General features: G+C 41.0%; 1 protein-coding gene across 1 annotated transcript; it reads right to left on the bottom strand.

The window, feature by feature from the left end:
- Nucleotides 1-8581: 8581 nt before the first annotated feature.
- On the bottom strand, nt 8582-22849 carry BNIP3L (BCL2 interacting protein 3 like). The gene is made up of 6 exons (XM_061349722.1): nt 22652-22849; nt 17194-17380; nt 15451-15523; nt 13597-13700; nt 12680-12829; nt 8582-11365 (listed from the first exon to the last, which is right to left on the bottom strand). The coding sequence occupies exons 1-6, from the start codon at nt 22734-22736 to the stop codon at nt 11317-11319; spliced, it is 648 nt and encodes a 215-aa protein (XP_061205706.1). The 5' UTR covers nt 22737-22849; the 3' UTR covers nt 8582-11316.
- Nucleotides 22850-24789: the final 1940 nt, after the last annotated feature.

The following is a 24789-nucleotide window of genomic DNA, read 5'->3' on the forward strand; positions in this document are numbered from 1 at the left end:
TTAGTGTGCCTGCCTCCAGCAAACCTGGCACGTGGGATGCCAAGGAGATGAGAATCAGGGAAGGACAAAGGTATTGCTTTTTCATTTCTATTTATTTCCCCATCCCCTTCATTTGTCAGACAAAGACCCTGGAAGAGGAAGGAGATGGGCACTAAACAGGGGCCTCAGCTGCACAGGGAGCTTTAAAGCCCTGGAGACAACCTGAACTGGTGGTGAGAATCTGTATCGCTTTGCTAATACAGAAAGAAGAGGGAAGCTGTGTGCTGGCAATGCACTGGCAATGCAATCCTAGTTGTGGAACATCCACCTTAAAGAGTTTAGCTTCTTCAGTGACCCCAAGCTGCCTCAAAGTCATTACCCAGGGCATGGCAAGTTCTAACCTATAGGAATCTATGTATATTTCTTCCTATAAAGTTCTATAAAATTGTCTTTCTGAATCAGGGATATTTTAGTAGTTAACCAGTGACAGAACAGCCAGATCAGGGCATTAACTGACATGGAATAGTTACAAGATGCTGTTCAGGCCGGATACAAGCATCTGCTTAAACTTGGGGAAGTCTAGATCCCTCTTAGAAGGGACAGAACAATGCAGGTGCTTGGAGCAATGGTGCTGAAAGGATAAATACAAATGCAAGTCAGGAAATACAAGCGATTTATTTTGCAATACAAACACATTGCTTGATTGCTACCTGGCCAAGCAAAAATAAAGGGAGGGCAGTGGCAATACGTGTCACTGTATTTAAATGGGTACCAGGAAACTGCCTGAAGAAAACAAAGGCTTTGCAGTGGACAGACAAGCAGGACAGAAACTCCAGAGCATTTGTGTTGTGATTACCAGCCATTCCCTACAGCAGACCAGACGGTTCCTAGCTGCTAGCCCTCCCTCTGCAGACTGCTTTGTGAACCTGCTTGGATCTGATTCATCTGACAAACCAGACCATTTCTAAAGCAAGCCCACCTCTTTTGAAGCCTGCAGTCAGGCTGGCCACTGCTTTCCCAGCAGATATGCTCAAAACCATGCATCTGCCAGTTCTCTGAGAGAGAATATGGCTGTTCCAAGCTTTAGATTCAACTTGTGTATAAATGGCCTTATAAAAATTAGTGTTATCCCACTCCAATACATTTAGAGAGGAAAAATATACAAGCAGAAGAAATACAACCTAACAAGTAAAACATAAGGCTGTCTAGACCTGCTTTACAGAAGCAAATCCTATTCCTGCTTCCCTGCATGATCCTAATACAATAAATGTGTATCACACCTTCTTCTTCACTTGTATGAACAATCAGGTACAGATTTTACTCGTTTTGTTCCCCTTCATCTTAGGCCAAATCTCCTTGTACTTATCCTTCCAAGTGAAACACGATGTAAGCTACGCGTTCAGAGAAACTTATCTCAAAGAAGCATCCACCTACACTCAAGAGGAAAGAAAACTGCAGACTTCCTTTTAAACATTCAAAATAGTAACACTGAATTATCTCTAGAGTGAGAAAATATGCTGTCACTTTTACCTGTCTTAATACCTTTGTGGCTCTAGCCACAAGCCAGATGTTGGGTTTTCTTCACATATTACACACACTAAGGTCATATGATAAAGAATTGGTGCCCATTGATTTAATTATTTAATGTTTGAAAACTCAAGCTGGAAGGAGAGGGAAGTGTGGGTTTCTAGGGAAGCTGGTGCTGTACAGGGAAGGGTAAGCTGCAGGAGCTCCTGGTTAATCAAGCTTTGAAAGGTTAATTATCTGTCAGAATACACATGGGGTGGGGAAGAAATCCTTGGGAGTTGCTAGGGAGTAGGGATTTCAGGAACAAAAGGCAAATGGGTGCTTGGGGCAAGGAATCTCCATTCCTCCCTCTGCAAAGCATCACGTGCATCTGCAGCACCGTATTAGGGATGGCTAATAATAAACCCTGGTGCTGGGCACCTGCTGGACTAATTGCAGCACAGCATGCTTGAGTGCTGCGTGGGGAGCATCTGCAGACAGAACTGAATTCAGTCTAGCAGAAGAGCTATCAGAAAAGCACAGTAGCTCCTGAGCATCAGACTCAGCATCACTAAACCTCCGCTTTGGGCTGCGGAGTGGATCACTAACAACATTACAGAAGGAATAGCTGTCAGGGCAGGCTCCTGGGTTTTGTCCCTCACACTGAAGCCTGCAGCAGCCAGTGGAAAGACTCAGCCTGGCTTTGAATCAGGCTGCGTGGCCATGGCAACCTGGAATCGCCTGGGAGGTCCCAATGCTTGAGAAGGGCTCTGCACTTCCCTCACAAGCAGTCCAAGCAAGGTTCACTTCTGAGCAGAGATCTGGCATAAGGCCTGGGTAGCACTTACATCCCACAAAAGAAGGCCTGTACATGGGGAACCTGACCCATGTCTCTTATCAGTACAGCTGATGAATTAGAGCTGCTTGCATTTCATACAGTCATCCTTCAGAAAATAAGCCTTTGCTTTACCCTGCTGAAATCTGCAACTCCCAGTGAAGGATGAGGCACAGCACAAAGTTGGGTTACTGTAACTCTAAGCCTGCAGAAGCCTCGGCCTCTCTTCCCAGTACTAGGACCAGTCCTCTTCTGACAGAGGCAAGGACACTGCATAGCATCCACTGCTTCTCCAGAACCCTCATATGAGTTCTTTGCCACAGCTTTCCCAGTAGCTCAGGTGTGTGTCCCAGCCCTAGTATATCACATGTCCTACAGAGCCCTCTGACAGCACAACAGTGTCACAGATTCCAGAGAACAGGTCTTACAGCCAACATGGGACAGTTCATCCATCACAGAGCTGCTGTTCCAGCCTGCTAGCAAATCCAAGCAGAAATGATAAAATCAAATATATTTAGCCAGCTTTTAGAAGCTTGACATAGAAACTTACTTAGAAAAAGGAAAATATGGCTGAGTATAATTACAGTTCTAAGGAAGAAACCAGTGGTGTCAGCATAGCACATGTGAACATTAATCAAGCCCCATTCCTCTTAAAGTCAAAAGAAGAAGATATTTAATGGTGCACTGAAGAAAAGCCTTCACAAGGTTTAAATTATTCTGTCCAACCAATCTCCTAATCACTCTCCCTAACCTCTAGAGATAGATCAGCATTAGGTTTCTGGCTCACTGCCCCAGTGCATGTGCTAAAAGCATTTCAGGCTTACCAAGGTTTTCATCGCTCTCCACAGGAGGTCTGGGAAGGCAACTGGATTCTGCCTCAGGAACAATGCAGATTTCCTTGCCGACAAAAAATGGTAGGGAATAAGTTATCTAGCAGGCTCTGTGCATGCACTGAAAGAGAAAGGATCTCAACATGACATCCCACTTTGTGTCACCTACATTCTAATGCACAAGTATGACCGTAGGCTCCAGCCATGTTGCACACAGCATCAGTCACAGTCCCCCGGTTTGGGTCACACGAAGAAGTTGATGCCCACAGCCACTGAACAGAGGCCCACCGCTCTCTAGTGAGGTTCCACATGTATTCATTCACTGCAGAAACAAGGCAAGAGATTACCAGATCCTGACCCCTCATAAAGCTCATACAGCAATTACACTGCTTGAGCACACTGAACAAATAGTGTTGGACTGTGCATCAATGTGAAATATTCACATTGCACTATCAAAAGCAGAGATTAAATGTACACTCACTGACTCGGCATGCTAACGTGTGAGTCCAGTTAAGCAGTTTAAGATTAAAGACCATCTCATTACTTCTCTAAGATACGGCTCACAAAAACAGCTCACCAAAAATAATTGAGTTCCACACAAATTTGAGTCTCTCAGGAGGATTCTTCCATAGGAATATAACTTCAGTAATTGCTTCATGGGTCATCAAATCTGGCCTTATAAGCAAAGACAGACACACCATGTAATTCAAAAGCTAATCAAGGCAAGACAGGTCAGAGAGCACACATCAGCATGCCATTTCCTAGCACTAAAATCATCTGCACTGGTTGAGAATCTGGAAGATGTATCACTGGTTGTCATGGTTGTTGTTGGAGATCTTTACACAAAAAGATGACAGAAATCCTTTCTTTCTAAATGATGTCATTAACACCTTTCTATGGTAGGTTAGTATTTCCATTTTACATGGGGGACCTAGTCACAAAGAACCAATATTAAATCAGTGGCACAAAGAAGGTTGTTCCTTTAACTACTTACCCTGGAAAACAAAACAGTTCCTGTTTCTAGCTCAATTAAAAATAAAAATACTTAATGCTTGGAGAACAAATTCAAAGTAAGCTGCACATAAAATAAACCCAGTCAAATTGACCAGTGGTAAAGAGTAAAGTAAACTGGAAAGAAGGTGTCAATGGGTAAGTTGCACAGCTTGGAGTGGGGCTATCAATTATGCATGCAAATGTGCATGCTCAACTAGGTGTGTACATCAGGAGCAACATACAAGCACTATGGGGCAAAAAAGACATTTCCCGTGTTTGTAGAATTCAGCATCACAAAACAAGTGTCAAAGACAGAGACATGGGTTAGGAGAAAATCTCTTCCATTGTGCCCCTCCTTTTTTCTTCTACTCATCTGATTTCCTATTCATAAATGCTCACAACTAACATAATGCTTTCAGTGCCACTGCATCCATCCTCCACGCATTCATCAGAGCATTTCCAGAAGCTCTTTGGAAACTCATAACTCCTGAGCAGAAGCACTGATATCTAATTCACACACACACTAATTTCACATTCACTTTACTCTGACTGCACTGCAAAGAGCAGCAATGATTTACAAGCAACTCTCACTTCTGCAGAAGGAAATGGACCAGAGCACTTTTCAGCACTGTTCTCTCTCTCTCATATACACATTTATGCTAGGAAATAAAAGCCTGAGCCTGAAAAGTGCCAGAACACAATCTGGTGACATCACTTATCGTACCACCGCAGTACCAGCCAATTGGGGAGGTTTCTTACCCAGCCGTGCTTCCTCACCTAGCAGGGAAGCCTATAGGAAAATGTTACAGCACTGGGAAAGGACTCACGCCTTCATTGTGGATGCTTCTCTTGCCACACCTCCTCTCTCCCCTTCCCCACTCCAGCCTGCATGCACACACACACATGCACACACACAGAGAACAGAGCAGAGGCAACATAACGATGCACAGCAAAAATCTGTTTCCGAGTATTAGGCTTTTGGCAGTGATTCACAAAAGAATCCCTGCTGGTCCTGGAGATTCATATTTTTGTTCAGCAGTTTCAGTGGGAGGAAGCAGCTTCCTCTCCTAAGTCACTGATCATTTTAACTCATTGTTATGACTGCGCAGCTAAGTCTTTGTGTTTCTATCCCAAATATGTTAAAAGCAATACATCTCCAGCCAGCCAGCCCAAGCATGCCTGTAACCCTATGCAAAGATAGCAGAGTTTAAGGCCTGGACATGTTCTGCCATTCCCCAGATAACTGTTAATTTAACTAGACAAGATCCAATTCTTAGCACACAGAGCCAAAGCCCAACATCAGATCCAAGTAGACTGCAATGCTGCAGACTAAGGCTAGAAAGTACACTAGTGATACTTCACTGCAGCTGCCATCTAGGAGAAGAAAGCGGAAATGGGCGCGTAATATTGCTTCCGAGATGAAGCTAGCTATTAAAATAATTGCTAGGAACCCCAGAGATCTCTTCTACCTGTCAGACAGTGCTCTTAGAGAGGCAGCTATAATTGTCATTGCTTCTCACTCTGAAATAAAATTACAGTTGGCACATCCAGTAAGCAAGTCTGTATAGTCTTCTGGTAGTGGTACAGCCCACTCACGCAAAAGGGAAAAACCAGGCCCTCTCTGTGAGAACTGGAGATGGGATTTGTACTCCAGACACACACCTTTAAAACCAACTAACTCAGCAGCACCTAAAAAGCCTGCAAGGACAAACAGATTTTTATGTCACACTCACTGCAAAACTATTTGAGGGCTGCTCCACCTCCAGACAGCACAGTCCCACAGGCTACAAGGCAAAAACTAAAAATCCAACTGCAGTATCCATCCTGCTTTGACTCCACTCAGAACATTTGTTCCTACCTTATGAGTATTTACAAAAATAGCTGTATTTCATAAAAGCTGCTTCCTGCAACCAGAGCCAACCAGATAACCCCAGGAAGAAGGAATGTTGTTCTTTCCCAGTGGCAGCACAGCCGCACCAAATCCTGCCACTGTCCCAGGCCAGTTTCCACAGCTCACTCAAACCTTGGCTGTTCCACTACACTGCTAGGCACAGGTAGGGACCGCTGCAGACCTCTGCCCACCTGAACCAGCCTGCAGAGCACCAGGGATGTCTGTCAGTGCCTGCCTGACTCACGACCCTCTCACCAACACCTAACCAGTCTTTCTGAAGCTCAAATATTGGCAGCTGTAGGTTCTGCTTTATGTCACCTACAACAACAAGCAAAAATACTAGCAGAAATAACATCTGTCTGTGAACTCCCTTCTGTATTCAGTTCAGAACTGTAAGCAATCATGTTTTATGCAGCAGGACTGGAAGTGAACACTCATTACAAAGCATCCTCCAGGTCTTCAGGAGGACTTCTCACACAGAAAAGGGCAGAAAACAATTCAGTTTGGAGCCGATTCCCAATGTAGCTGACTTACCAAAACTGCATCACACTCTTACCTAGAAACATGACAAAACATTCCTTTATAACCTGCTTCCTTTGAGGTGAAAGCAAAACAGTCTCTTGAACACACAGCCTCTGGGGGCTTTTCCAGCTACAAGTACAGATATCAACTACACACTAACAGTGTGAGATCTGAACCCATGTAAGTCACCACCTGAAGAAAATGCTGATCTCATGAAACCAGGAAATACACACTGAAACAAGGCAGTATTTTGTCTCAATAACTAACAATCCTATTGGAAAAGTGTTATAAAAGAGTTTAAAACAGAAAATGCCAGTTTCCATACTCTCCATTTTTCTGGCAGCAGCTCAAAGTTCAGTCATGTTTACTTTCCCTAATGGAAAGCCACCATTTGCCCTCCCTCTAATGTCAAGACCAATCATACTCCAGGTCCTGCAAGCAGAAGTTTGGCTGAGTCAGCTGTGCTTAGCCAAGCTGACAAACAGGACAGGACATGAAGTGATTTAATGAAAGAGAAATTAATGGACTTCTTCCTTTTTTCATGGAGATGTTGTTTGCAGCAGGGGATTTTTTCCAGCAGTATCTTAAGGTTTCAGCTCAAGAGCCCTAGCATTTTATTTGGATTTCAAAACCCAAAACACAGTCTTCATATATAACTAAGTACAAGGCAAAAGATCCTACAAACACTTGCACAGAATCAGGATTTTAAATATATGTACACACACAAATGTATAAATAACGTTTCTATACAGCACTTCTTCATAAAACACAGAATTCAAAGTAAATCCTAATCTTTTCATATATATACAGGTAAGTTTGAAAACAGTGTAAGAAGGACTTACCATCTTCCATCAGTCTCATGTGAATAGCTAACTTAGCTAAATCTCTAAGGGCACTGTAGTTAAGTAAAGGTAGGAGGTAACTTTCCCAGAACGTAACATGAAACACATTTCTTGGTGCTGATTACAGAAGGCACCACGCAGTTCACCTGTCCAGTTCCATTGCATTAAGCTGAAAAGACAAGCAATATCACTGAGCTGCTCTAAAGTAACACTCCTGTACAAGAACAAAAAAACTTGAAGACAGTCCTCAAAATCTGATTTATACCAGAATAATCTTAGTGCAAATGTAATGCTGTTTTACATATTATATTTATTCTTTTATAAAACGTTTCATTAAAACTAGAAGAGTTTTGAAGCACACAATGATTTCTCCCCCCATAACACCTACTAAATAAATGTGTTGAGAAACAAAGGGCTGCAGAGAAACAAAGTGCTCAAAACCCAACAGCCATGTTCTCCAAAAAAGTTTCAAAGCAGTAACAATGCAAAGCTTCAAGCCCAGGTTTCACAGTAACTCCCAGACATCTACACTCTCCAAAAGTAGGATTTCTAATTTTACCTTATGTCTCTGAATAAACAATTTTTCACAAAGTTCTGGACTTTTACATTAAAAACATGGAAAATAATCACCAGGTAACTAAAATGGGCAATATCAGAGTGATGACATTTTACACTTAGAACAAATAACTCTCCACATGGTACTACCAGAAATGACCAGCACTCTTGAACCAAGACTATGGAGACAGATAAACAATTAGGGTTATCTCCCTTATTCTTTAGCCTGCAAAAGAATTAGTAAACAGAAGAGAAATACAAGGCGTACAACAGAGCTGACTAATTACACACACAATCTCATCAATTCTACTTTCCATTTCATATGCCACTACATTACTTTGCTTTAGAAGTTCTCCTGGACAAGGTGTTGGAGGACTCGGCCCAGATGGACAATGCTGACAATGGAAATGTTTCCATGAAGTGCTTCAGGAAAAGAAGCACATAAGCCCAAGTCACTAAAAGCCAACCCCAAGCAATCTTGCAAAAAAATGAGTCGAGCCTATACACAGCAGCTTCAATGTTCATTTAACCCAGAACACAACAGTTCCACAAAGCATTACACAGAACAGTCCTGTAAAACCAAGAAAACAGAAGAGAGGCGCAGTATGAAGTAATTTCAGACAAACAGTTTTGTGAGAGCTTTAATGGCACAAAATGTTTATAAGCTACAACTTATACATGTACTGTAAACTGTATATGATGTTACAAAGTGCTAACTAATTTATGAAGAATGCATAATCACTTTGGCTCAGTTAACTCCAATAGTTCAACAAACGTCAATTAAAAAAGTCGAATTTCTAACAATCTTCAGCTTGCACTTTTGAAACCAGTAAGTAAAGATGCATTTGCTGCAGTTACGTTTGCCTGCTGCGGTTTTCATGTGCGAGTTTATGCATTTGTTTTTCTTGATACTATTTACAAATATTCTAGGCCAGTTTTCACTGAATGTAAGAAAAATGAAGCTTACGTCTGTGTTTCCAAAACTGTAAACAGGTATAAAGCTTTTTAAACAACACTTAACAAAACTTCAACTAGCAATAGTTGAAACCCCTTTTCAAATTATACAGCAATCTGTTTCTGTTCATAGTAAAACTAGAAGTTGTAGACTTTCAGCCGAAGCTTATAGTAGGGTATCAATAAATACTGCATTGTATCATAGAGAGTGTTACAGTGATCATGTATCCATTCCTCACCTGTAGTTTTCACAAATTTGACTTCATGGCTCCTTCAAATAGCATAAGTTGTGTTGATACGCTAGCCACAAGCTTGCAATAGTATTTACTAAATATTCTGCAGAAGAATTACCTTTCAATTTAGAAAGGGGTAAATTTTTCTCTTATTAAAAAGTAGTCCCTACTTGGTAAAAATCTATTTTTCTGTTACTCCAATTTCCATACAAAACAAGGTGCTATAATTAGAACTAAAAGTGTTTCAGCCTTTCTCCCATCCCCTTGGGCTTTAGGTCTGTAAAATTATGTACTCAATACTAAAACACCCTTCACCACTTCCCCCTTCCTTCCCCCACCTTGGGTGAAACCCAATATCCACACTTGAAACCAATATGCAGTTGTAGGCAACACAAGTGCCACTTAGAAGAAGAAAAGCAGATGTCTTCAAGAGGATTTGTTGTGAGGCTGCCCCTTTCACCCTGAAAGCATTCTGTAACAGCATTCAGAAGTAGAGAATAAAAATAAATAGAGTTTAGCAGTGGATTTATACTTCACTTTTTTTACTTTCTGGGAGCTAACTAAAACGCAGATCTCAATGGGGATTTAACTTCTACACATCAACTGTTCCAAGCCATCACTGCTAGTTCAATAATCAACTTTTTACAGTCTGATGCAAGCAAATAACTCTATGTAGCTGTTCTCTCCAAACTGGCTGACTATGTTTTCTTATCTTCTACAAGTCAGCCTATTAAAGTTTTTACTTAAATGAGATTTTTGCTAGTCTTAAAATTAGCATTGGTTCCCTAAATACTTAGTATTAAAGTCTATATCATATTTTTTATATATTCATATATATATAAAAAAAAGAGTATTCTATCCTTCAGAGTCATGCTACATGTTCTGAAATCCAATAAAATCTATTTAAGGACATGACTGTCCCAATGCTTTGTAACAATTTGGTACTAAAGCTTCACATTTTGAAAAGAAGTGTCACTGAAGGAGGACAAGGCTTAATGTTCCCTAAGGTAAAAGTTCAACAACATTAGTGAGAAGAGTCTATCTAACATGAGACACCACGAGTGACTTTCAGATTCCATGTATCCCCAAAGGAGATTGTACAGTAAACAATGAGAGAGAGGAATATTGAAAACTCCTTTGCAGAAGACATTTCAGAGTTTGACAACTTCTGAATCTTTACACTCTTACAAGATTGTCCCCCTTAAACATCAGCCAAATGCTTTGCTTTCTGAAACTCCCCTATCATCCTAAATGTAAATGGTTCCACAACAAACAGAATCATATCCTTTTACACAGTCTAACTACACCTACAGCTGTTGGGTTTTTCCTTAATTTAAAACTACTTTTAAAAGGAAAATTTTCACATTTCAGATTTTCCCTTAAGAAAACAGGTAAGGAAAAGAAAAGCTTCTTCACATGCAAACAATGCAATTTCTCTAATATTTTCTAGGCATCAGACAGGTTCTCCTACAAGGAACAAGGAGCTGACTTCATAGAAAAGACAAGATTACAACAATTACCTAATATTAAAATATGCTGATGGATTTAGTTATCCTACTTTAAAATTTATGCAGTCTTTGCCTCCTGCAAATCAAATGATGTTAGCCAATACAAAGGGCCAAGTAAATTCCCCCAAAAGCTGATTTAAACTGTTTTTTATTGCCAGTGATTTCTTAAGTTTATTTTACAACCAGCTTGGGTTCCTTTTCTGAAAGAAAAATTCATTCTCACTCCAATCAATAATTTTCTTCCAAAGAGCCTGTTAATTTTATCACCATTATACAGTCAACATTTATACCATGCACAACTGCAATTTAAGTCAGGTTGCACTAAGGAGGCAACAGCGTCACTGATAAAATTAAACTTGCTGGTGGCATTTTGCATTGAGAGAAGCCCTTGCAACATATAGACAGTTGTAAACTCCGTTCAGCAACTCTGACGTGTCTTGCAGGCCAAGAGGCAGGGGAATGGGAGGAGAGAGGGAAAGAATGTAGATAGCGAAACACCTCAACAGAGTTCCAACACAATACTGAATTCCAGAGTTAGCAAAAACCTGGATATGTAAGGAAAGGGTGAAGTCAAGGTCATGCTTAAAATGGTCTCAAGTCAAATGTACTAAATGAGACAGTAACACCTTCACAGGTCACGTGGATTTCCAGGTTTTGCACTCCATCTTTCAATAAGTGCTGGCTGAAGGTGTGGTCAGTCGTTTTCCAATGTAGATGCTGAAATAAAAAGTATAAGGCATATCGTATTTCACAGAGATATTCCCTGTTTTCCAAGCAGTTTGCAAACACACAGTCTGTCCTTCACTAAGTCTGATGAGATTCTTCTAAGGACGTCACTTCATTTCTACAAAATTACCTAAAGAGTGAGATTTTCAGATGAGCCTAGAAGCACTGATGCTATCAGCGTTCAGCAAAAGCAGGTTTCTTCCCGTCCCAAGCTCATTTGAAAACCCCAGTAGAAAAGCTGGGTTGAAAAACCCAGTAGAGAAGTGTCGTGTCTACGGAGTACCTGACACAGGGACTCCTGAGGAGCCGAGCAACACTCCTGGATTATTACAATAAAACAAATAAAGTACTGCCTATAAAGGGAGGAGGTGAGCTTTACAACACTGTGCACTGAGGATCTACACAATAAACTACTGCTTACAAAGGGAGGGTGTGAGCTTTAAAGCACTGAGGAGCTATGCAAACACTGACCTCTAACAAATAAATTCAGGCACAAATCAATTCGCTGTGGAAATACACAGTTTTGCTGTAGTACAAATACCTTACAATATATTCTCATATATTCTACCTTCCTAATTTATTTAAAGGTTTACAGGAATTTAAAGAGACACTGGAACTACACTCTGAAAAACAAATATGAAGCTATACAAAAACATATTTTGAGAACGTCTTTGCCCCATGATAGAAGGAAATGAAATGAATGAACATAACACAAGGATTAAGCAAGCGGAGATATTATGTTGGATTATGCAGGCAACGAAAGCAGTGCTGAGCAGTCGTAGCTGATCTTGCAGGACACATGCAGTATTTCATGTACCTTTCTTTAAGTATCCAAATTTTGACTTTCAGTAATATCACACAATTGCAGCATTAGACACTGAAAATAAGAGAGTATGTGCCATACACAGAGAACTTCAGCATCAGTATTTGTACAACGTGGCTTTGCAATGGTCAGTAGAAGTTACAGCAGTTTTCCATTTACTCTATTCTTACTCTCTCTACCTGAAGCATGTAACACGTGGATAATCAAATGGCACATGTTATGACTGCAAAGGTTATTTGCAAGTTCATGATAATCCATGCATTGTCAATACAAGAAACTTGATCTATGGTGGAAATACAATGTTTTAATGGCTGAAATGTTTTAACTGCTGCAATGTTTTCCTCCATTTCAAAAAGTGTACTAAGTCTATCTTGAGCAAGGTGCAACAACATATTCTAGCTAAAGCCCTTTTCAGCAGGTACCTGGCATACAAGTGGCAAAGCAAAGCCAGATGCAAAAGTGAGAATTAGGTTAATACTTACCCTAGTCCCAAAGCCAAAACATGAGATATGAACAGAGATGGAATGAAAACCTTAAGAAATTCTGCAGAGAAAATGCCACCTTTTTTCATTGCTCCACTTTTTCTCATACTTAAAGACACTGAACGTTTGGGATGTCTGAAATGAAATTCCCTGAAAGAAGAGGGAAAGAAGGGGAAAGAAAACCAGTAAGATTTTTGTTTTTTTTTTCCTTTTTTTTGCACACAAATGCACAGATCTCTGTAGGAACATTTTTTTTAAGTACATGGAGCTAAAGATCCCTTACATGGAGTAAGGAACCAAAGAGAACGGTAGGAGGGATTGTGGAGAGGCCACTTACACACAGTATAGAGACAAGGGGAGCAGTAGCTGAAGAGAGAGAGGTAGGTCCGAGAGAGAGAATTTCAGGATGTGATTTGTTAGCAAGAGCCTCATTTTTTGTTCCAAACATAGACAGAAGTCTGCCAGATTTAGAGAGCATCCTCTATTTTAATAAAAATGCTTTGCATTCAAGGATCTCAATGTTTCCCCTTCCGTGGATGAACATTACATATTTTACATAGAAAGAAAAAAAGGTACAAGAATTTAGAAGACTTGCTCAACACTATTCCATTCAATAAGCCAAACTAAATGCCACGACTCCCAACTCCAAGTCCCCAGCTCTTCCAGTAATTATAATTTTGTCAAGAAACACTGACAAAAAGTTTACTCAGCTTACTGTGGATTGATATTACTTTTAATAAAAATATAATTCAGTTGCTATTAAGATTTCCACACTTCATTGTTTTGATTTTGTTGCCTCCCCAAAGAGAAATCTTTTTCCAATATGATCTTATTTGGAGAGCCAGAGTAATTCCATGCCACTTACGATTCTTCTCTCTTTCATATAAAAATATTCATTAAAATAGTGCTTAACTTACTTGGGAGGAATGTTTTCAGGCCTACTTGACCAGTCTGACACCCAGTCAGCACTTTTCTTCAAAACTTCCAATTCTTTCTCTCCTTCTACTGCTTCTTCTTCAGACTGAAAATATACACAGGACAAGCCTTGTAACATTCAATTAGCTCCTCCTTATGGTGTTAAACCAAGAGCAACAGCGCTAAAATGATAAGCACCAAATGGTGGCACCTGATAAACAAGCAAGTGTTGTTGGGCTACTGATTATTTAGAAGAGATTTTATTATGCTGACAGGAGAATCTGCACAAGTCAGTATACCACAAACGTTATTTCTATATGCAGGACTTTCACATCATTGCAAGTTCCTTGGGTTTTGACCAAAAAAATAAAATTATTCTTTAAATCTTAAATAAAATAAACCAGCATTATGTAAAAAGTATTCATGTTTTCACAAATGGCAAAAACTTGCAGTTGATGGCATTTGATTTAAAGCATAGAGAGTGTGGCTAAAGCACACAAAGACAGCCAAATAAAAGGATTCAGAAACAGTATTTCAACTTTAAATGTGTTATTAGCTGTTTAAAATTTACATTACTTGCAACTAGCAGCTTATACCGGCTGCATCCCAGATGGAGCAGGGAAAGGCAAGCACTCATGACACAACTACTAGTTGCCTTGATCCAAAGATTTTATGTTACATGACTAGATTCAAGTGTTACCACATAGGAAAAAATAAAATAGACGAGAAAACCCCACTGACTTTGGTACAAACTCCTCCTTTGCATTAAAACAATTTCCTGATCTATCCTTAGTAAAATAGACCACTTAACATTAAAGCAAAAACCATACCAAACCCAAAAATCATCAAATACAACAGGCACAAAAGACCACCAACTTCACCCAAATCCCTGTGGCTCTACAGGGCAGAGCTGAGATAGTCCTACTGTTCAGCCAGGTCTTTGACAAAATTAAATGCAAGGTTTTATTCTTCCAGGAATGCTTTTTATTTATAGTGCTGAGGACAGCAAATTCTATTAAATGATAAAACTAAGAGTTCAGCATTAGTCTCCTCTCAGTTTGTATTATGGCAATTGCTCACTATCATGTGAGCTGACTATCTGTAGAGCAATAAACTGAACCCTCTAAAATCCTGTGCAGAAATATAAACATTTCAAAGAAAACAGGTTTGACACACATAGTGCAAACAGTGCTAGACAATAATATGACTGCTACTAAGCAGGGCAATTCTCAGCTTTAGAGCTGGAGCCTCATTTTTCCCTTCACTTGAAAGCTACTGATCTCTACAAGTCAATACCAAATGTAAGCCTAAATAAAGTTTACTAACCCTGCTCTGTGGATAAAAATAATCATTCTGAAGTGTGTTTTAATTTCATTTAACTCTTTAAAAGATAATTTAAACTAACATAAGCTTGGCTGCACAGAAATTATTTACTATTCACTAAAAATTACTTATTATTTACAGGAAAGTACTATATCCATTTCTAATAAAAGACTTGACTTAAAACCTGCAGGAATAAAGTACAAGACAAGTAAACAGCATCACTCAAATGACTAAGGTACATCTCCAAATTTTTATTAATAGGGCTTATAAAATTCATTTGCTTGTCCTGCAGCTAACAGCCAAGTTTAGCGTCTCAGAATGAAAAACAAAATTTGCTCTCAAACTGTGCAGTTAATTTTTTGACACATAAGATAGATAAGATTTTAAAACTTTTGACACAACAGAGCTTGCTCTACCCCTCAAGTATTCCCAATGCCGATTTATAAAAACACAAGATCTGTATACAATATCCACAACTGAAAACACTTTTTTTTTTTAAATTCATGTGTTTTAAAGGTTAATAAAGAAAATACCTGAGAACTACTGTCTTTACTTGTGTGCATTTCCACGTCAAAAGTTATCTGTCCATCTTCTTGAGGTGAAGGGCTAAAGAGAAGTTGATTTTGTTATGTCATTTTATCATAATATACTGTCACCTAAGGAATCGTTAATATAAACAGCATCTCATCTGCATCATTTCCACATGCACTTTTGCACACTACTCCTGCGAGGTACAGACTACCCTTCATATCAAACATTTCAGTATTAGAATGTCTTTCAAACCCTCTCATCTCTTCGTTTTCTCCCCCCATTTATAATCCTGCCTTTCTCAATCAGCTCAACCAACCTCCCACTAAAGCAAAGAAGGCATTGACCAAATCTGCCATACAAAATCTTCAGATCCCTTATTTCTTTTAGGTAACACTGCCAGCATTGTGAATTATACCTCTTTTTGTATCACTCCAAGAAGAAATATCACACATGAAAAAGCCTTTTAATGCTTGTCAAGAATATACATTCCTTAATACTTATAGTATTAAACATTTGGTAACCTACTTGAGAAAATCAACTATTGCACCTCAACTGACCAAACCCCAGAGAACTCAAGTAATGAACAATACAAAATGTAGCATTATGCACCAGTGCAGGTGCCTCATTAAAATGCTAAAGGCATCTTTTTAACCCAACTTTTCACAAAAAAGGTGTATTTTAGAAATACACAAAAGAGAATACAAATCACCACATTTCAGAGCAATTTACTCTGTGAACAGAATGCAAAGTATTTCTTGAATGTTACTTCAACTGTCAAAAGCAGAAAAGAATTACCAAAAGTTAACAAGTGGAAACATAAATTTAAAAGAGAAAAAAAAAATCTGCCTTCATTCACTTAAAATGTGGGTAATAACTGAAAATCCTGCTAGTAAAAGAAGCTATACAACCATCACCTAGCAAATGTTCCTGACTGAAATGGAAAGCAGTCTACTGGCGACAGCTCTGACAGCTTGTTTCTTAGCAACATAGATGTAGCAAATTTTGTTTTCTATAAACGTAACCATTCTATTTTAAATACTCCTATGGATTATTTTCAAACAGTGTACTACATTCAGTCATTAAATTGGGCCTGATTTTAAATAGCTTTTATATCTAAACCACTTGTGTAGGCTAACCAGTAGACATGACAATTAAACTGCATTCACTCAGTAAAACCAAGGCAGGCACAAGCAGAAGGACAGCTAAAATTATATCTAAAAACTGTCCCAGGATTTCCAAACCTCCCCAAAACTTCCTAGAAAAAAGGTATAATGAACACAGAAGAGTATCATAATGCTCACATATGCCTTGAAGAATTATATAGTTAAGTAAGAAATATTTTGCCTTCACAGGACAAAAAGCAGAACACTGAAATCAAAGGATTACAGATTCTGAAGATCTCTTTTTCTGTTAAATCCAGTGATACATTTTAGTACGTTTGACTAAACATAAAGCCAGTAAAATTAGGTATTTTTTACACCACATGTGATTTATGACAATGTGAAATTTAACTGTCGTGTTGAGGTGACTTTCCAGCTCCTGGATTCCTCAGCTTTCTGTGTAGCAACAGTCAACTTTCCAAATCAGATGTCTTATTTAATAACCAGTTATCACAAGCCAGCAAGTACTCCAAATCCTGGAGCATAACAAACTTAAGCCTGACAAAAAGCTTTATGTCCCCGTTAATATCTACAGGATAAAATCCTGCTATAAAACTGCCAGCAGGACAGCAAACATTTCTTTACCTGTCACAGTGGGAACTACCTCTTGAACTGCTCTGTCCTGATTCATGCTGGGCGTCCAGGAGAATTTTTTCCATGTCTCCATTGTGGATGGAGGATGATGAAGGGACATGTTCCAGACCTCCATTTTTCCCATTGCCATTATCGTTGCTATTGCCATTGCCATTCATCTGTAACTCCACCCAGGAACCTGTTGGGCCAGCCAGACACCACTTCATTAAAAACCCATCTCAAGTTTATCAATTACACACAGAAACAAACATGGCGAATTCTGATAACATACACTGCTAATGGGAAGAAAACTCATAAACATGTACTGTAGGCAAGAGCAACATATTTCTTCCTCTTTCATCAACAAAAACATCCCTAAAAAGTTATACTTTGTTGCTACCTACCTTCAAAGCTAGTCAAATATGCCCCCTCTCTCCTCAAATATTAATACTTCAATAGGCCATGTTTCTCTTTGCAGTTTGAAGCTTCAATTACCTATGTATCACTCCATTACACTAGTCACCCACTTCCCTGCTTTACATTCTTTTTTGAAACATTTTCAAGTGCTAGTTCCCAACTATACAACTCCTCACCTGCCATTTCATATTCTCCTTCTTCCCTTTACTTCCAAAGGCTCCGAATCAAACCCTGATTTTCATACACATCAGGTGGGCTGCTATTCTCAACCCTCACTCAACTTTCTCAGCCCTGGTCCTCTAACAAACCTCTCCTATCCCACCACAACTCAAACCATCAGATGCCTGAATCATGCATTATGTTTCCTTACAAAGCTGAAGTACCATGCTGATGTATATTTCATTATAGCTGGATTAAAAGATTTCACTGCTAAGAAGCCAAAATGAAGAACTGAGTAGTATGAGAAACGCAGAGCTCTCACATGTAATAACAGTTAATAATTTCAATGCCATTATTTCAGCCTCTTCTCATCTCACTTCTTTTAATTTCCTTAGGGACAGCTCTACAGCCTACAAGTTGAGATTTACTGGCGTGTCGTGTCGTCCCCCCCCCCCTTTTTTATAGTTATGGCCATAGGATTTCCATGTGTGCACTGAGATTTGACAAAAGAGCAGGAGTGTATCCTGAACGATAAAAGTGGCTGCCAAGAAGTTCATATACTCTGTAGTTAAGGTTGAGGATTTTGATTTTTGGTTTTAAATGTCTTTGCTTGCATTTTATGTACATATTAACTAAATGCAAAACAGCATTTACCCGTATGTTCAGTAGTGACACGTTTCATTTGGAAACAAAGAGGTTTCAAAAACATTAATTTGTAAACATGTTATTTAATATCACGAGGTAAAGACAGAATAGACTTCTAGTGCTCTATTTGTTCCAAATATTTAAATGCACCCCATATCCAACTGCAATTCCTATATTCTCATCAAGACATGTATCAAGAATCATTTGGCCATATAGCCACTCTACTAGCCACGATTATGGAAGGACAGATCTCCAACTTCTCAAAAGCACACTGTTTTCAATGCAACATATGATTTCCCACTATCAGTCAGATGTATTGTCATCACAATTGCTGTGTAATTTAATTTATGCTCCATGAAGCTTTGTGGTTTTCTGTGTTGGGTTGACTTTTATTTTCTGGTGTTCTGACATCTTCACCAGAGAGGTAAAAATATTCAAAAAGAAAAGAAAGCCTAAAGACACAAAAACAAATGTTGAAACTACTTTATAAATATTATTTGCACAGGTTCTAAATTGTAATACTGATTTCTTGACTTATGACATACTTTAGAGTGCCTGCACTTGTATATTTTTTATTTTTATTTTTGATAGTAAAGTTTTGGCTCTGGGAACACAGAGACACAGGAAGAGATGTATGTCACAAGTTCACCTACTTTCAACTTGATTTTGTGAAGCTGAAACAGAAATAGAGTTATACCAATTATTAACTACACTATTATACTGATGACCATGGAAGCATCATACTCTTAAAGAGTACAGGTGGTTTACAAGTCTGGTTTCCCCAAGCTATATTCACAAACAAGGTATTTAGGGTGTGCACAATCGCACGATGTACACAAACTCTGTACTGCATATCTTCTCAGATAATCAAGCGTTAACCGGCAGAAGGCAGCCTTTGCTCGGACCAGTCAGCACAAGTCACAGACTGTATTATTTCAGATTTATGAGAAGTGCTGGTGTCTAATTTCTAAATAAAAAGACTATGCTGCAAGAACTAAATCACGAAGGCAGATCTGCCTTGTGCTAACACCTTCACATCAAGAGGCCACACCTGCAGGAAAGCATGTGGCAAACGCAGTTAGAAGACAGACCAGAATGCTTCCACTTTGGAGTAGCAAGCATCTCCTGGGAGAATTAAAATGCTCAGGATCTGCAAAGACTAAAAAAAAAATTAAAAAAATCAGCAGTGAGTGACAAACAATGTGAAAAGAACAGAGGCCAAAGTTGCAGGGGGATGTCCTCCTCTGACACCACAACGGAAACCCAGCAGAAGACGATCAAAACTGGTTGCTCTAGTATACAGCTACTAAAGGCACCTCCACAGCACCTCAGATTATGCACAACTAAAATCTTTATTAATGCTTATCTGGTCTGACAAAACTTAACGTTTATCTAAAACGTGTTGTGGCCATACTAGGAAGCACACTCAAACTGTGACTAAAGAGTCCCAACAAGCTGAGCAGCAGTTTACATGGCAAGAGGCACGTTCTCCATCTGACCTCACTTTTAATGAGTCAAAATACATCCAATGAAGTGTAATCTGACATCAAGCTAAAACATGCTACATACTCCCACAGGCAGTCACAACCGGTTTGGAAGAAGGAGCCAGAGAGCCCATGCAGTTCCAAAGACTGATTAGAGGGACAGAAATCTCTGCTTCTCTGAGAAGACACATAGGAATATAAGATGCACAGGAATACATGTGACAATAAACTGCCCAAGTAACAGAGAGTAGTTTTTGCCTCAAGGTTTTTCTAGAACTAAGGAAGTTACATTAACCACCCACACGAGAAATCTTGATTATATTAAATATAATTATATTTCTACTTGACAGTAAAATGGGAAATACAGTAGAATTAAGAGTGGGAAAATTTAGATATGTGGTGGCATTTTCCTCCCTTCACAAATGACATCACACACACTTCGGAAGAACAAACAAACCAACCCCACAACTGTTTATATGGTATTTTGCTCCAAAATTGTTTCAATTTTGGCCATCCTCCAAGGCTAATTATTTCACTATGAACTGATACACAATTACTTTAATTACATGTTTTTCCATAACTGATGGACTGTTTGAACAACAGCAGCTAAATGCGGGGGTAGAGGGGTGGTGTGGAAGAAGAGCAGTCTCATTTTATTCACTCTGTGATTTCACCTGGGTGGTTGGGGTGAAGGCATAAAGGACAATACATAAATTCTATAGAGATAATTTTTATATATAGATATATATATAAATACTTCAAACTAGTAGCTCACACAAAGTCTAAGCCATGGTCAACTTGAATAAACTAAGAAATGTCATTTTGACAATGAAGTACACCATTAAAAATAATACAAGAGAAAGAACAGAAAGATGTTCAGATTCCCATAATAGTAATTGTTAAACACATTTTCCATGACAGAGCTAGATGGGTTCCTGCCTTAGGTGGGATTTCTTCTTTTTGTCAATATATAACAGAGCTTTGCAATAATTAAAATACAGGAAGCATCTAGAATTCCCAGAGCTAACAAGCCGCCTTTTTTTAAGGACCCAGCCAAGCACAGGTTCAGTTACCAGTGTTATTCCCAGGTCTCCTGACCTTTAATTCAACTACTTTGAATGAAAGGCCCTAAACACGCACAAATGTCATACAGAACCAAACGAGTAAGTGTCTAAGCTCATTAGCTTGAAAAAAGTTCACTGAAAAGTTTCTGTAACGGCAAAAAATATACTTGTAACACCAAAGCATTGTGGAGCAGCTAAGCATCTGAAAGCAGCACTAAGCCTATGTGGAGCTGATAGGTTGCATTTGTTTTGTTCTCAGAGCATAGACTATCGCGTATTTCCTCTCATACCTTGCACTCATCACCTTCAGTAATCACATTGATTTAGTTAAGCCTCTATGTGCCTATCCAGCAATAAGACCTATGTGAGCAGATCCAGCACAGGCTTAGAGTACACTCATCTCTTGTTGCTCCTGTCTTACAGCAGACTAACACATCTCACTGAGTAAGTTAACAGAAAACAAAAAGGAAATACTAAAGCATATAAGCATCAAAGCTCACAATTTCTGAAGTACTGAGTTAGGCACTGGGCATGTCGCAACCTTAAGCGTAATCGGTATTTAAGTATGCTAACAGCCCTGAATAATTTGCTAAAATACCTATTTGACTCAGGCTAACATTGTTGTAAGCTGCTGTCCTTATCACAAGGTGTAGCGTTACCATAACACAAAAGCAGTGTTACGAAATCGGCACACTTTATTCTTCTTCAATACAATTCCCATTGAGTTACAGGAGATCAACCAGCCAATATATTTCGTGGTCAGTTAAACTGCATTGTAAACCACGAAGGTAACAGTTAATCATTAATGCAATTTATTCACCTCTCCAACTGCAGTATCCTTAATAATTACAAACAAATGAAAGGACATACTGAAGTAGCTGTTTCAAACGAGGGAAAAGCATCTGCCAAGTAAGTACGAGAGCCTACATAAAAACCAGCCCTACCAGTGTTATCCTAGGAACAAAAGGATGCAGCAGAGCAGCTGACATAGATGCCGGATATAGAGGAAAATAGCTCACGTCAGTGGTATTGACTCAGCCACTGAATAAACTCATTCCCACAGTCACGCTCCTCCCCCTACCCTGCTGTATCCCCATCTTAGCTGTTAACACCAGCCACCAAATGAACTCAGTTTAACCACGAAACAAACCTGCTCCTGCTCTCCTCGGCTCGCACCCAGCTACAGCGCTAGCTCCTTCCTAAGGCTGCGCTGCCATGGCCATTTCACCTCAGCCACACCGGCTGCCGCCTCAGTCGCCAGCGCTCCTGTGAGGAGCGGCGCGACCACGGGATCCGACAGCCACGGTCCTCACCTCATCTGTGGCGCGTCAGCCCCCTCCACCGAGCCCCCTCCACTTTCCCAGGCCCGCACCCAGCGGCTCCCGCTGCCTCAGCGCTCGGAGCTCCGCGGACACCCCGCTCCCAGCCCTGCTTCCCGCCGGGCCACCTCAGGCAGTGCCGCCCGCCCCGGGCCCCCTCAGGCCGCACAGCCCGCCTTTTCCTCGCAGCCCCCCGGGCGGGGGCAGCCGAACCAGTTACACCCGTCCCGCCACCGCCGATTGGCCCCGGCAGCTCTCGAGGCCTCGTTCTCTGCCAATCGCGGCCCCGGAAAAGGGGCAAGGGGAAGAAGGGGTCGCGGCCCGCGAGCTGCCCCTCACGGCCACGGCCCCCACCCCTCAGGCGAGCGGCGGCAGCACTCACTGTTGAGGCCCGGCTCGGTGTGCGTGCCCTCAGCCGGCGGGTTGTTGTTGTTGTTGGGCTGCGGTGGCTCCTGAGGGCTGGACATGGCGGCGCAGGACCGGCGGCTGAGGTGACTGAGGAGCCGCTGGGGCTGGGACAACAACAACAACCCCGGACTCCGCTCCGGGCCCGGCCACCCCCCTCCCTCCCCTCCCCGCCTCTCCCGCACTGCGCACGCGCGAAGCACACCGCTCCCGCCTTCCGCCCTCTGCGCACGCGCCGCCCACCATGGCGCTCGCCGTACTTGCGCACGTCCCGCCGCCGCCGCCGCGCGTGCGCCGGGCGGGCCATGAGGGGAAAGGCGGGAGAGCTGCAGGGGCCGTGAGGTACCGGGTGTCACCGCCTCGCACACCCGAGCTCCCCGGGACATGGGGGCTGGAGGCGCCGGCCCTCCGCACGCAGTGCTCTGTAGAACTGTCAGACAGCGCTGTCCTCTCAGGAGAGACGGCCGCATTCCCTCACCTCAGCTATAAGCTGAGCCTCAGGGCTCCAGTCCTTTCCCAGAGCGTGGCTCCTGTTCCATTTCCAAAGAGGATAAGATCCGTTCACGCAACTCCGCACTGTCAAACCTCTATTGCGGTACCCATCCAGCCTCCAGCTCAGACATGCTTGCACACGAAAGACTGCAGCGAATCCCCCTCCCTCAGGGCAGCGGGTGGGAGGTAACCTGTCAGACCTGCATGGCACAATGGTACGAGTCTCCAAACACTTCTTACCTCTCTCGTCAGCCTTGCTTTTGCTTCAGGAGAGTTTTAAGCCAACTAGTAGGCCCAGGAACTGCAATTGTTTGTAGAAGACAAGGCTCAGGGGGTCCTCACCAGGCTCTACAACTGCCTGACAGGAGGATGGAGGTGGGATGGGGCTGGGCTCTGCTCCCAAGGAACAAGGCATGGGACAAGGGTAAACGGCCTCAAGCTGCACCAGGGGAGGTTTAGACGGAGCTGAGGAACAATTCCTTCAACAGAGGGTGCTCAGGCATTGGAACAGGCTGCCCAGGGCAGGGCTGGTCCCTGCAAGTGTTCACACACGGTGTAGATGAGGCCCTCAGTGACATGGGCTGGTGGTGGCTTTGGCAGTGCTGGGATAAAGGTTAGACTTCATGATCTTAAAGGTCTTTTCCAACCTGGCTGATTCTATGACATACATATGAAATACAATTAAGATGCTCTGAAAGAACTAATGGTCTTTAACACCCATCTGAAATGACAGGTTTAGCAGACAATCCACCCTTTTGCATGGCAGGTTTTTTAATTCTTGGCAGACAGTTAAGAGAAGGTGGCATCTGTAACAAAATGGGACTTGTTCCGGGATGCAAAAGTAGCTACAAAAGTGAAATTATTAGTGTGTGCCACAGTTTCCTTTCAGCATGAAAATGAAGAGGTAACCTCGGGGTATTTACCCACATACTGCTGTACTGAGGATGGGAATAACACTCAACTTCCATGGAAGAGACTTTCAAATGCGGTGAGAGAGATGCAAACATCTCTCATCATGCACCTTACCCTGCTGAGGTTTCTTCAGTCGTAGCATGAGTAACTTCTATACCAATTACCTATTCTATGTTGCTTTCATGAAATGATCATATATAGAAAAGAAGGTTCTTCTAAATTATTAATTTCAGTGAGTCAGTTCCTCACGCAGCTTCTTGTAGATGCTTGGTATGGCAGTTAGCACAACTTTAGTGGGGTTCTTGTGTTTCCAACCTCCTTTTCCACACACATCCTCTAACAAAAAGAAGAGCAAGACTGTCTTTCTTACAGATGATTATTTAATTCACCTCCACAGCTTGAGAAATCATCTTTAGTAACTTCATTCCGTTTGACATCACTTAAACTTCAATTTTTGAGGCCTGTAGTGTTTTTGGTATTGTACCTTCAGTCCCATCTCACACACGTATACATAAGTGTTTTGCTTCCCAGCAGCAGTAAAGGAGCCTCTTATATCATAAACCCCTCTCATCAGCAGCCATGAGAATACAAATTGTAGGATTTTACTGTACCCTTCTTAGCAAATGGACTGTGTGACTGTACTGAATGTGTGACCTTGTGGAAAATCTGTGTGTCTCTGGGACATCTGGTACAGAATTGGCTGTAATAAAT

Source organism: Neopsephotus bourkii, unplaced genomic scaffold, assembly GCF_033783945.1.
Source record: "Neopsephotus bourkii isolate Nb327-2 ecotype Australia unplaced genomic scaffold, CSIRO-AGI_Nbou_v1 NB_457, whole genome shotgun sequence".
NCBI lineage: Eukaryota > Metazoa > Chordata > Aves > Psittaciformes > Psittacidae > Neopsephotus > Neopsephotus bourkii.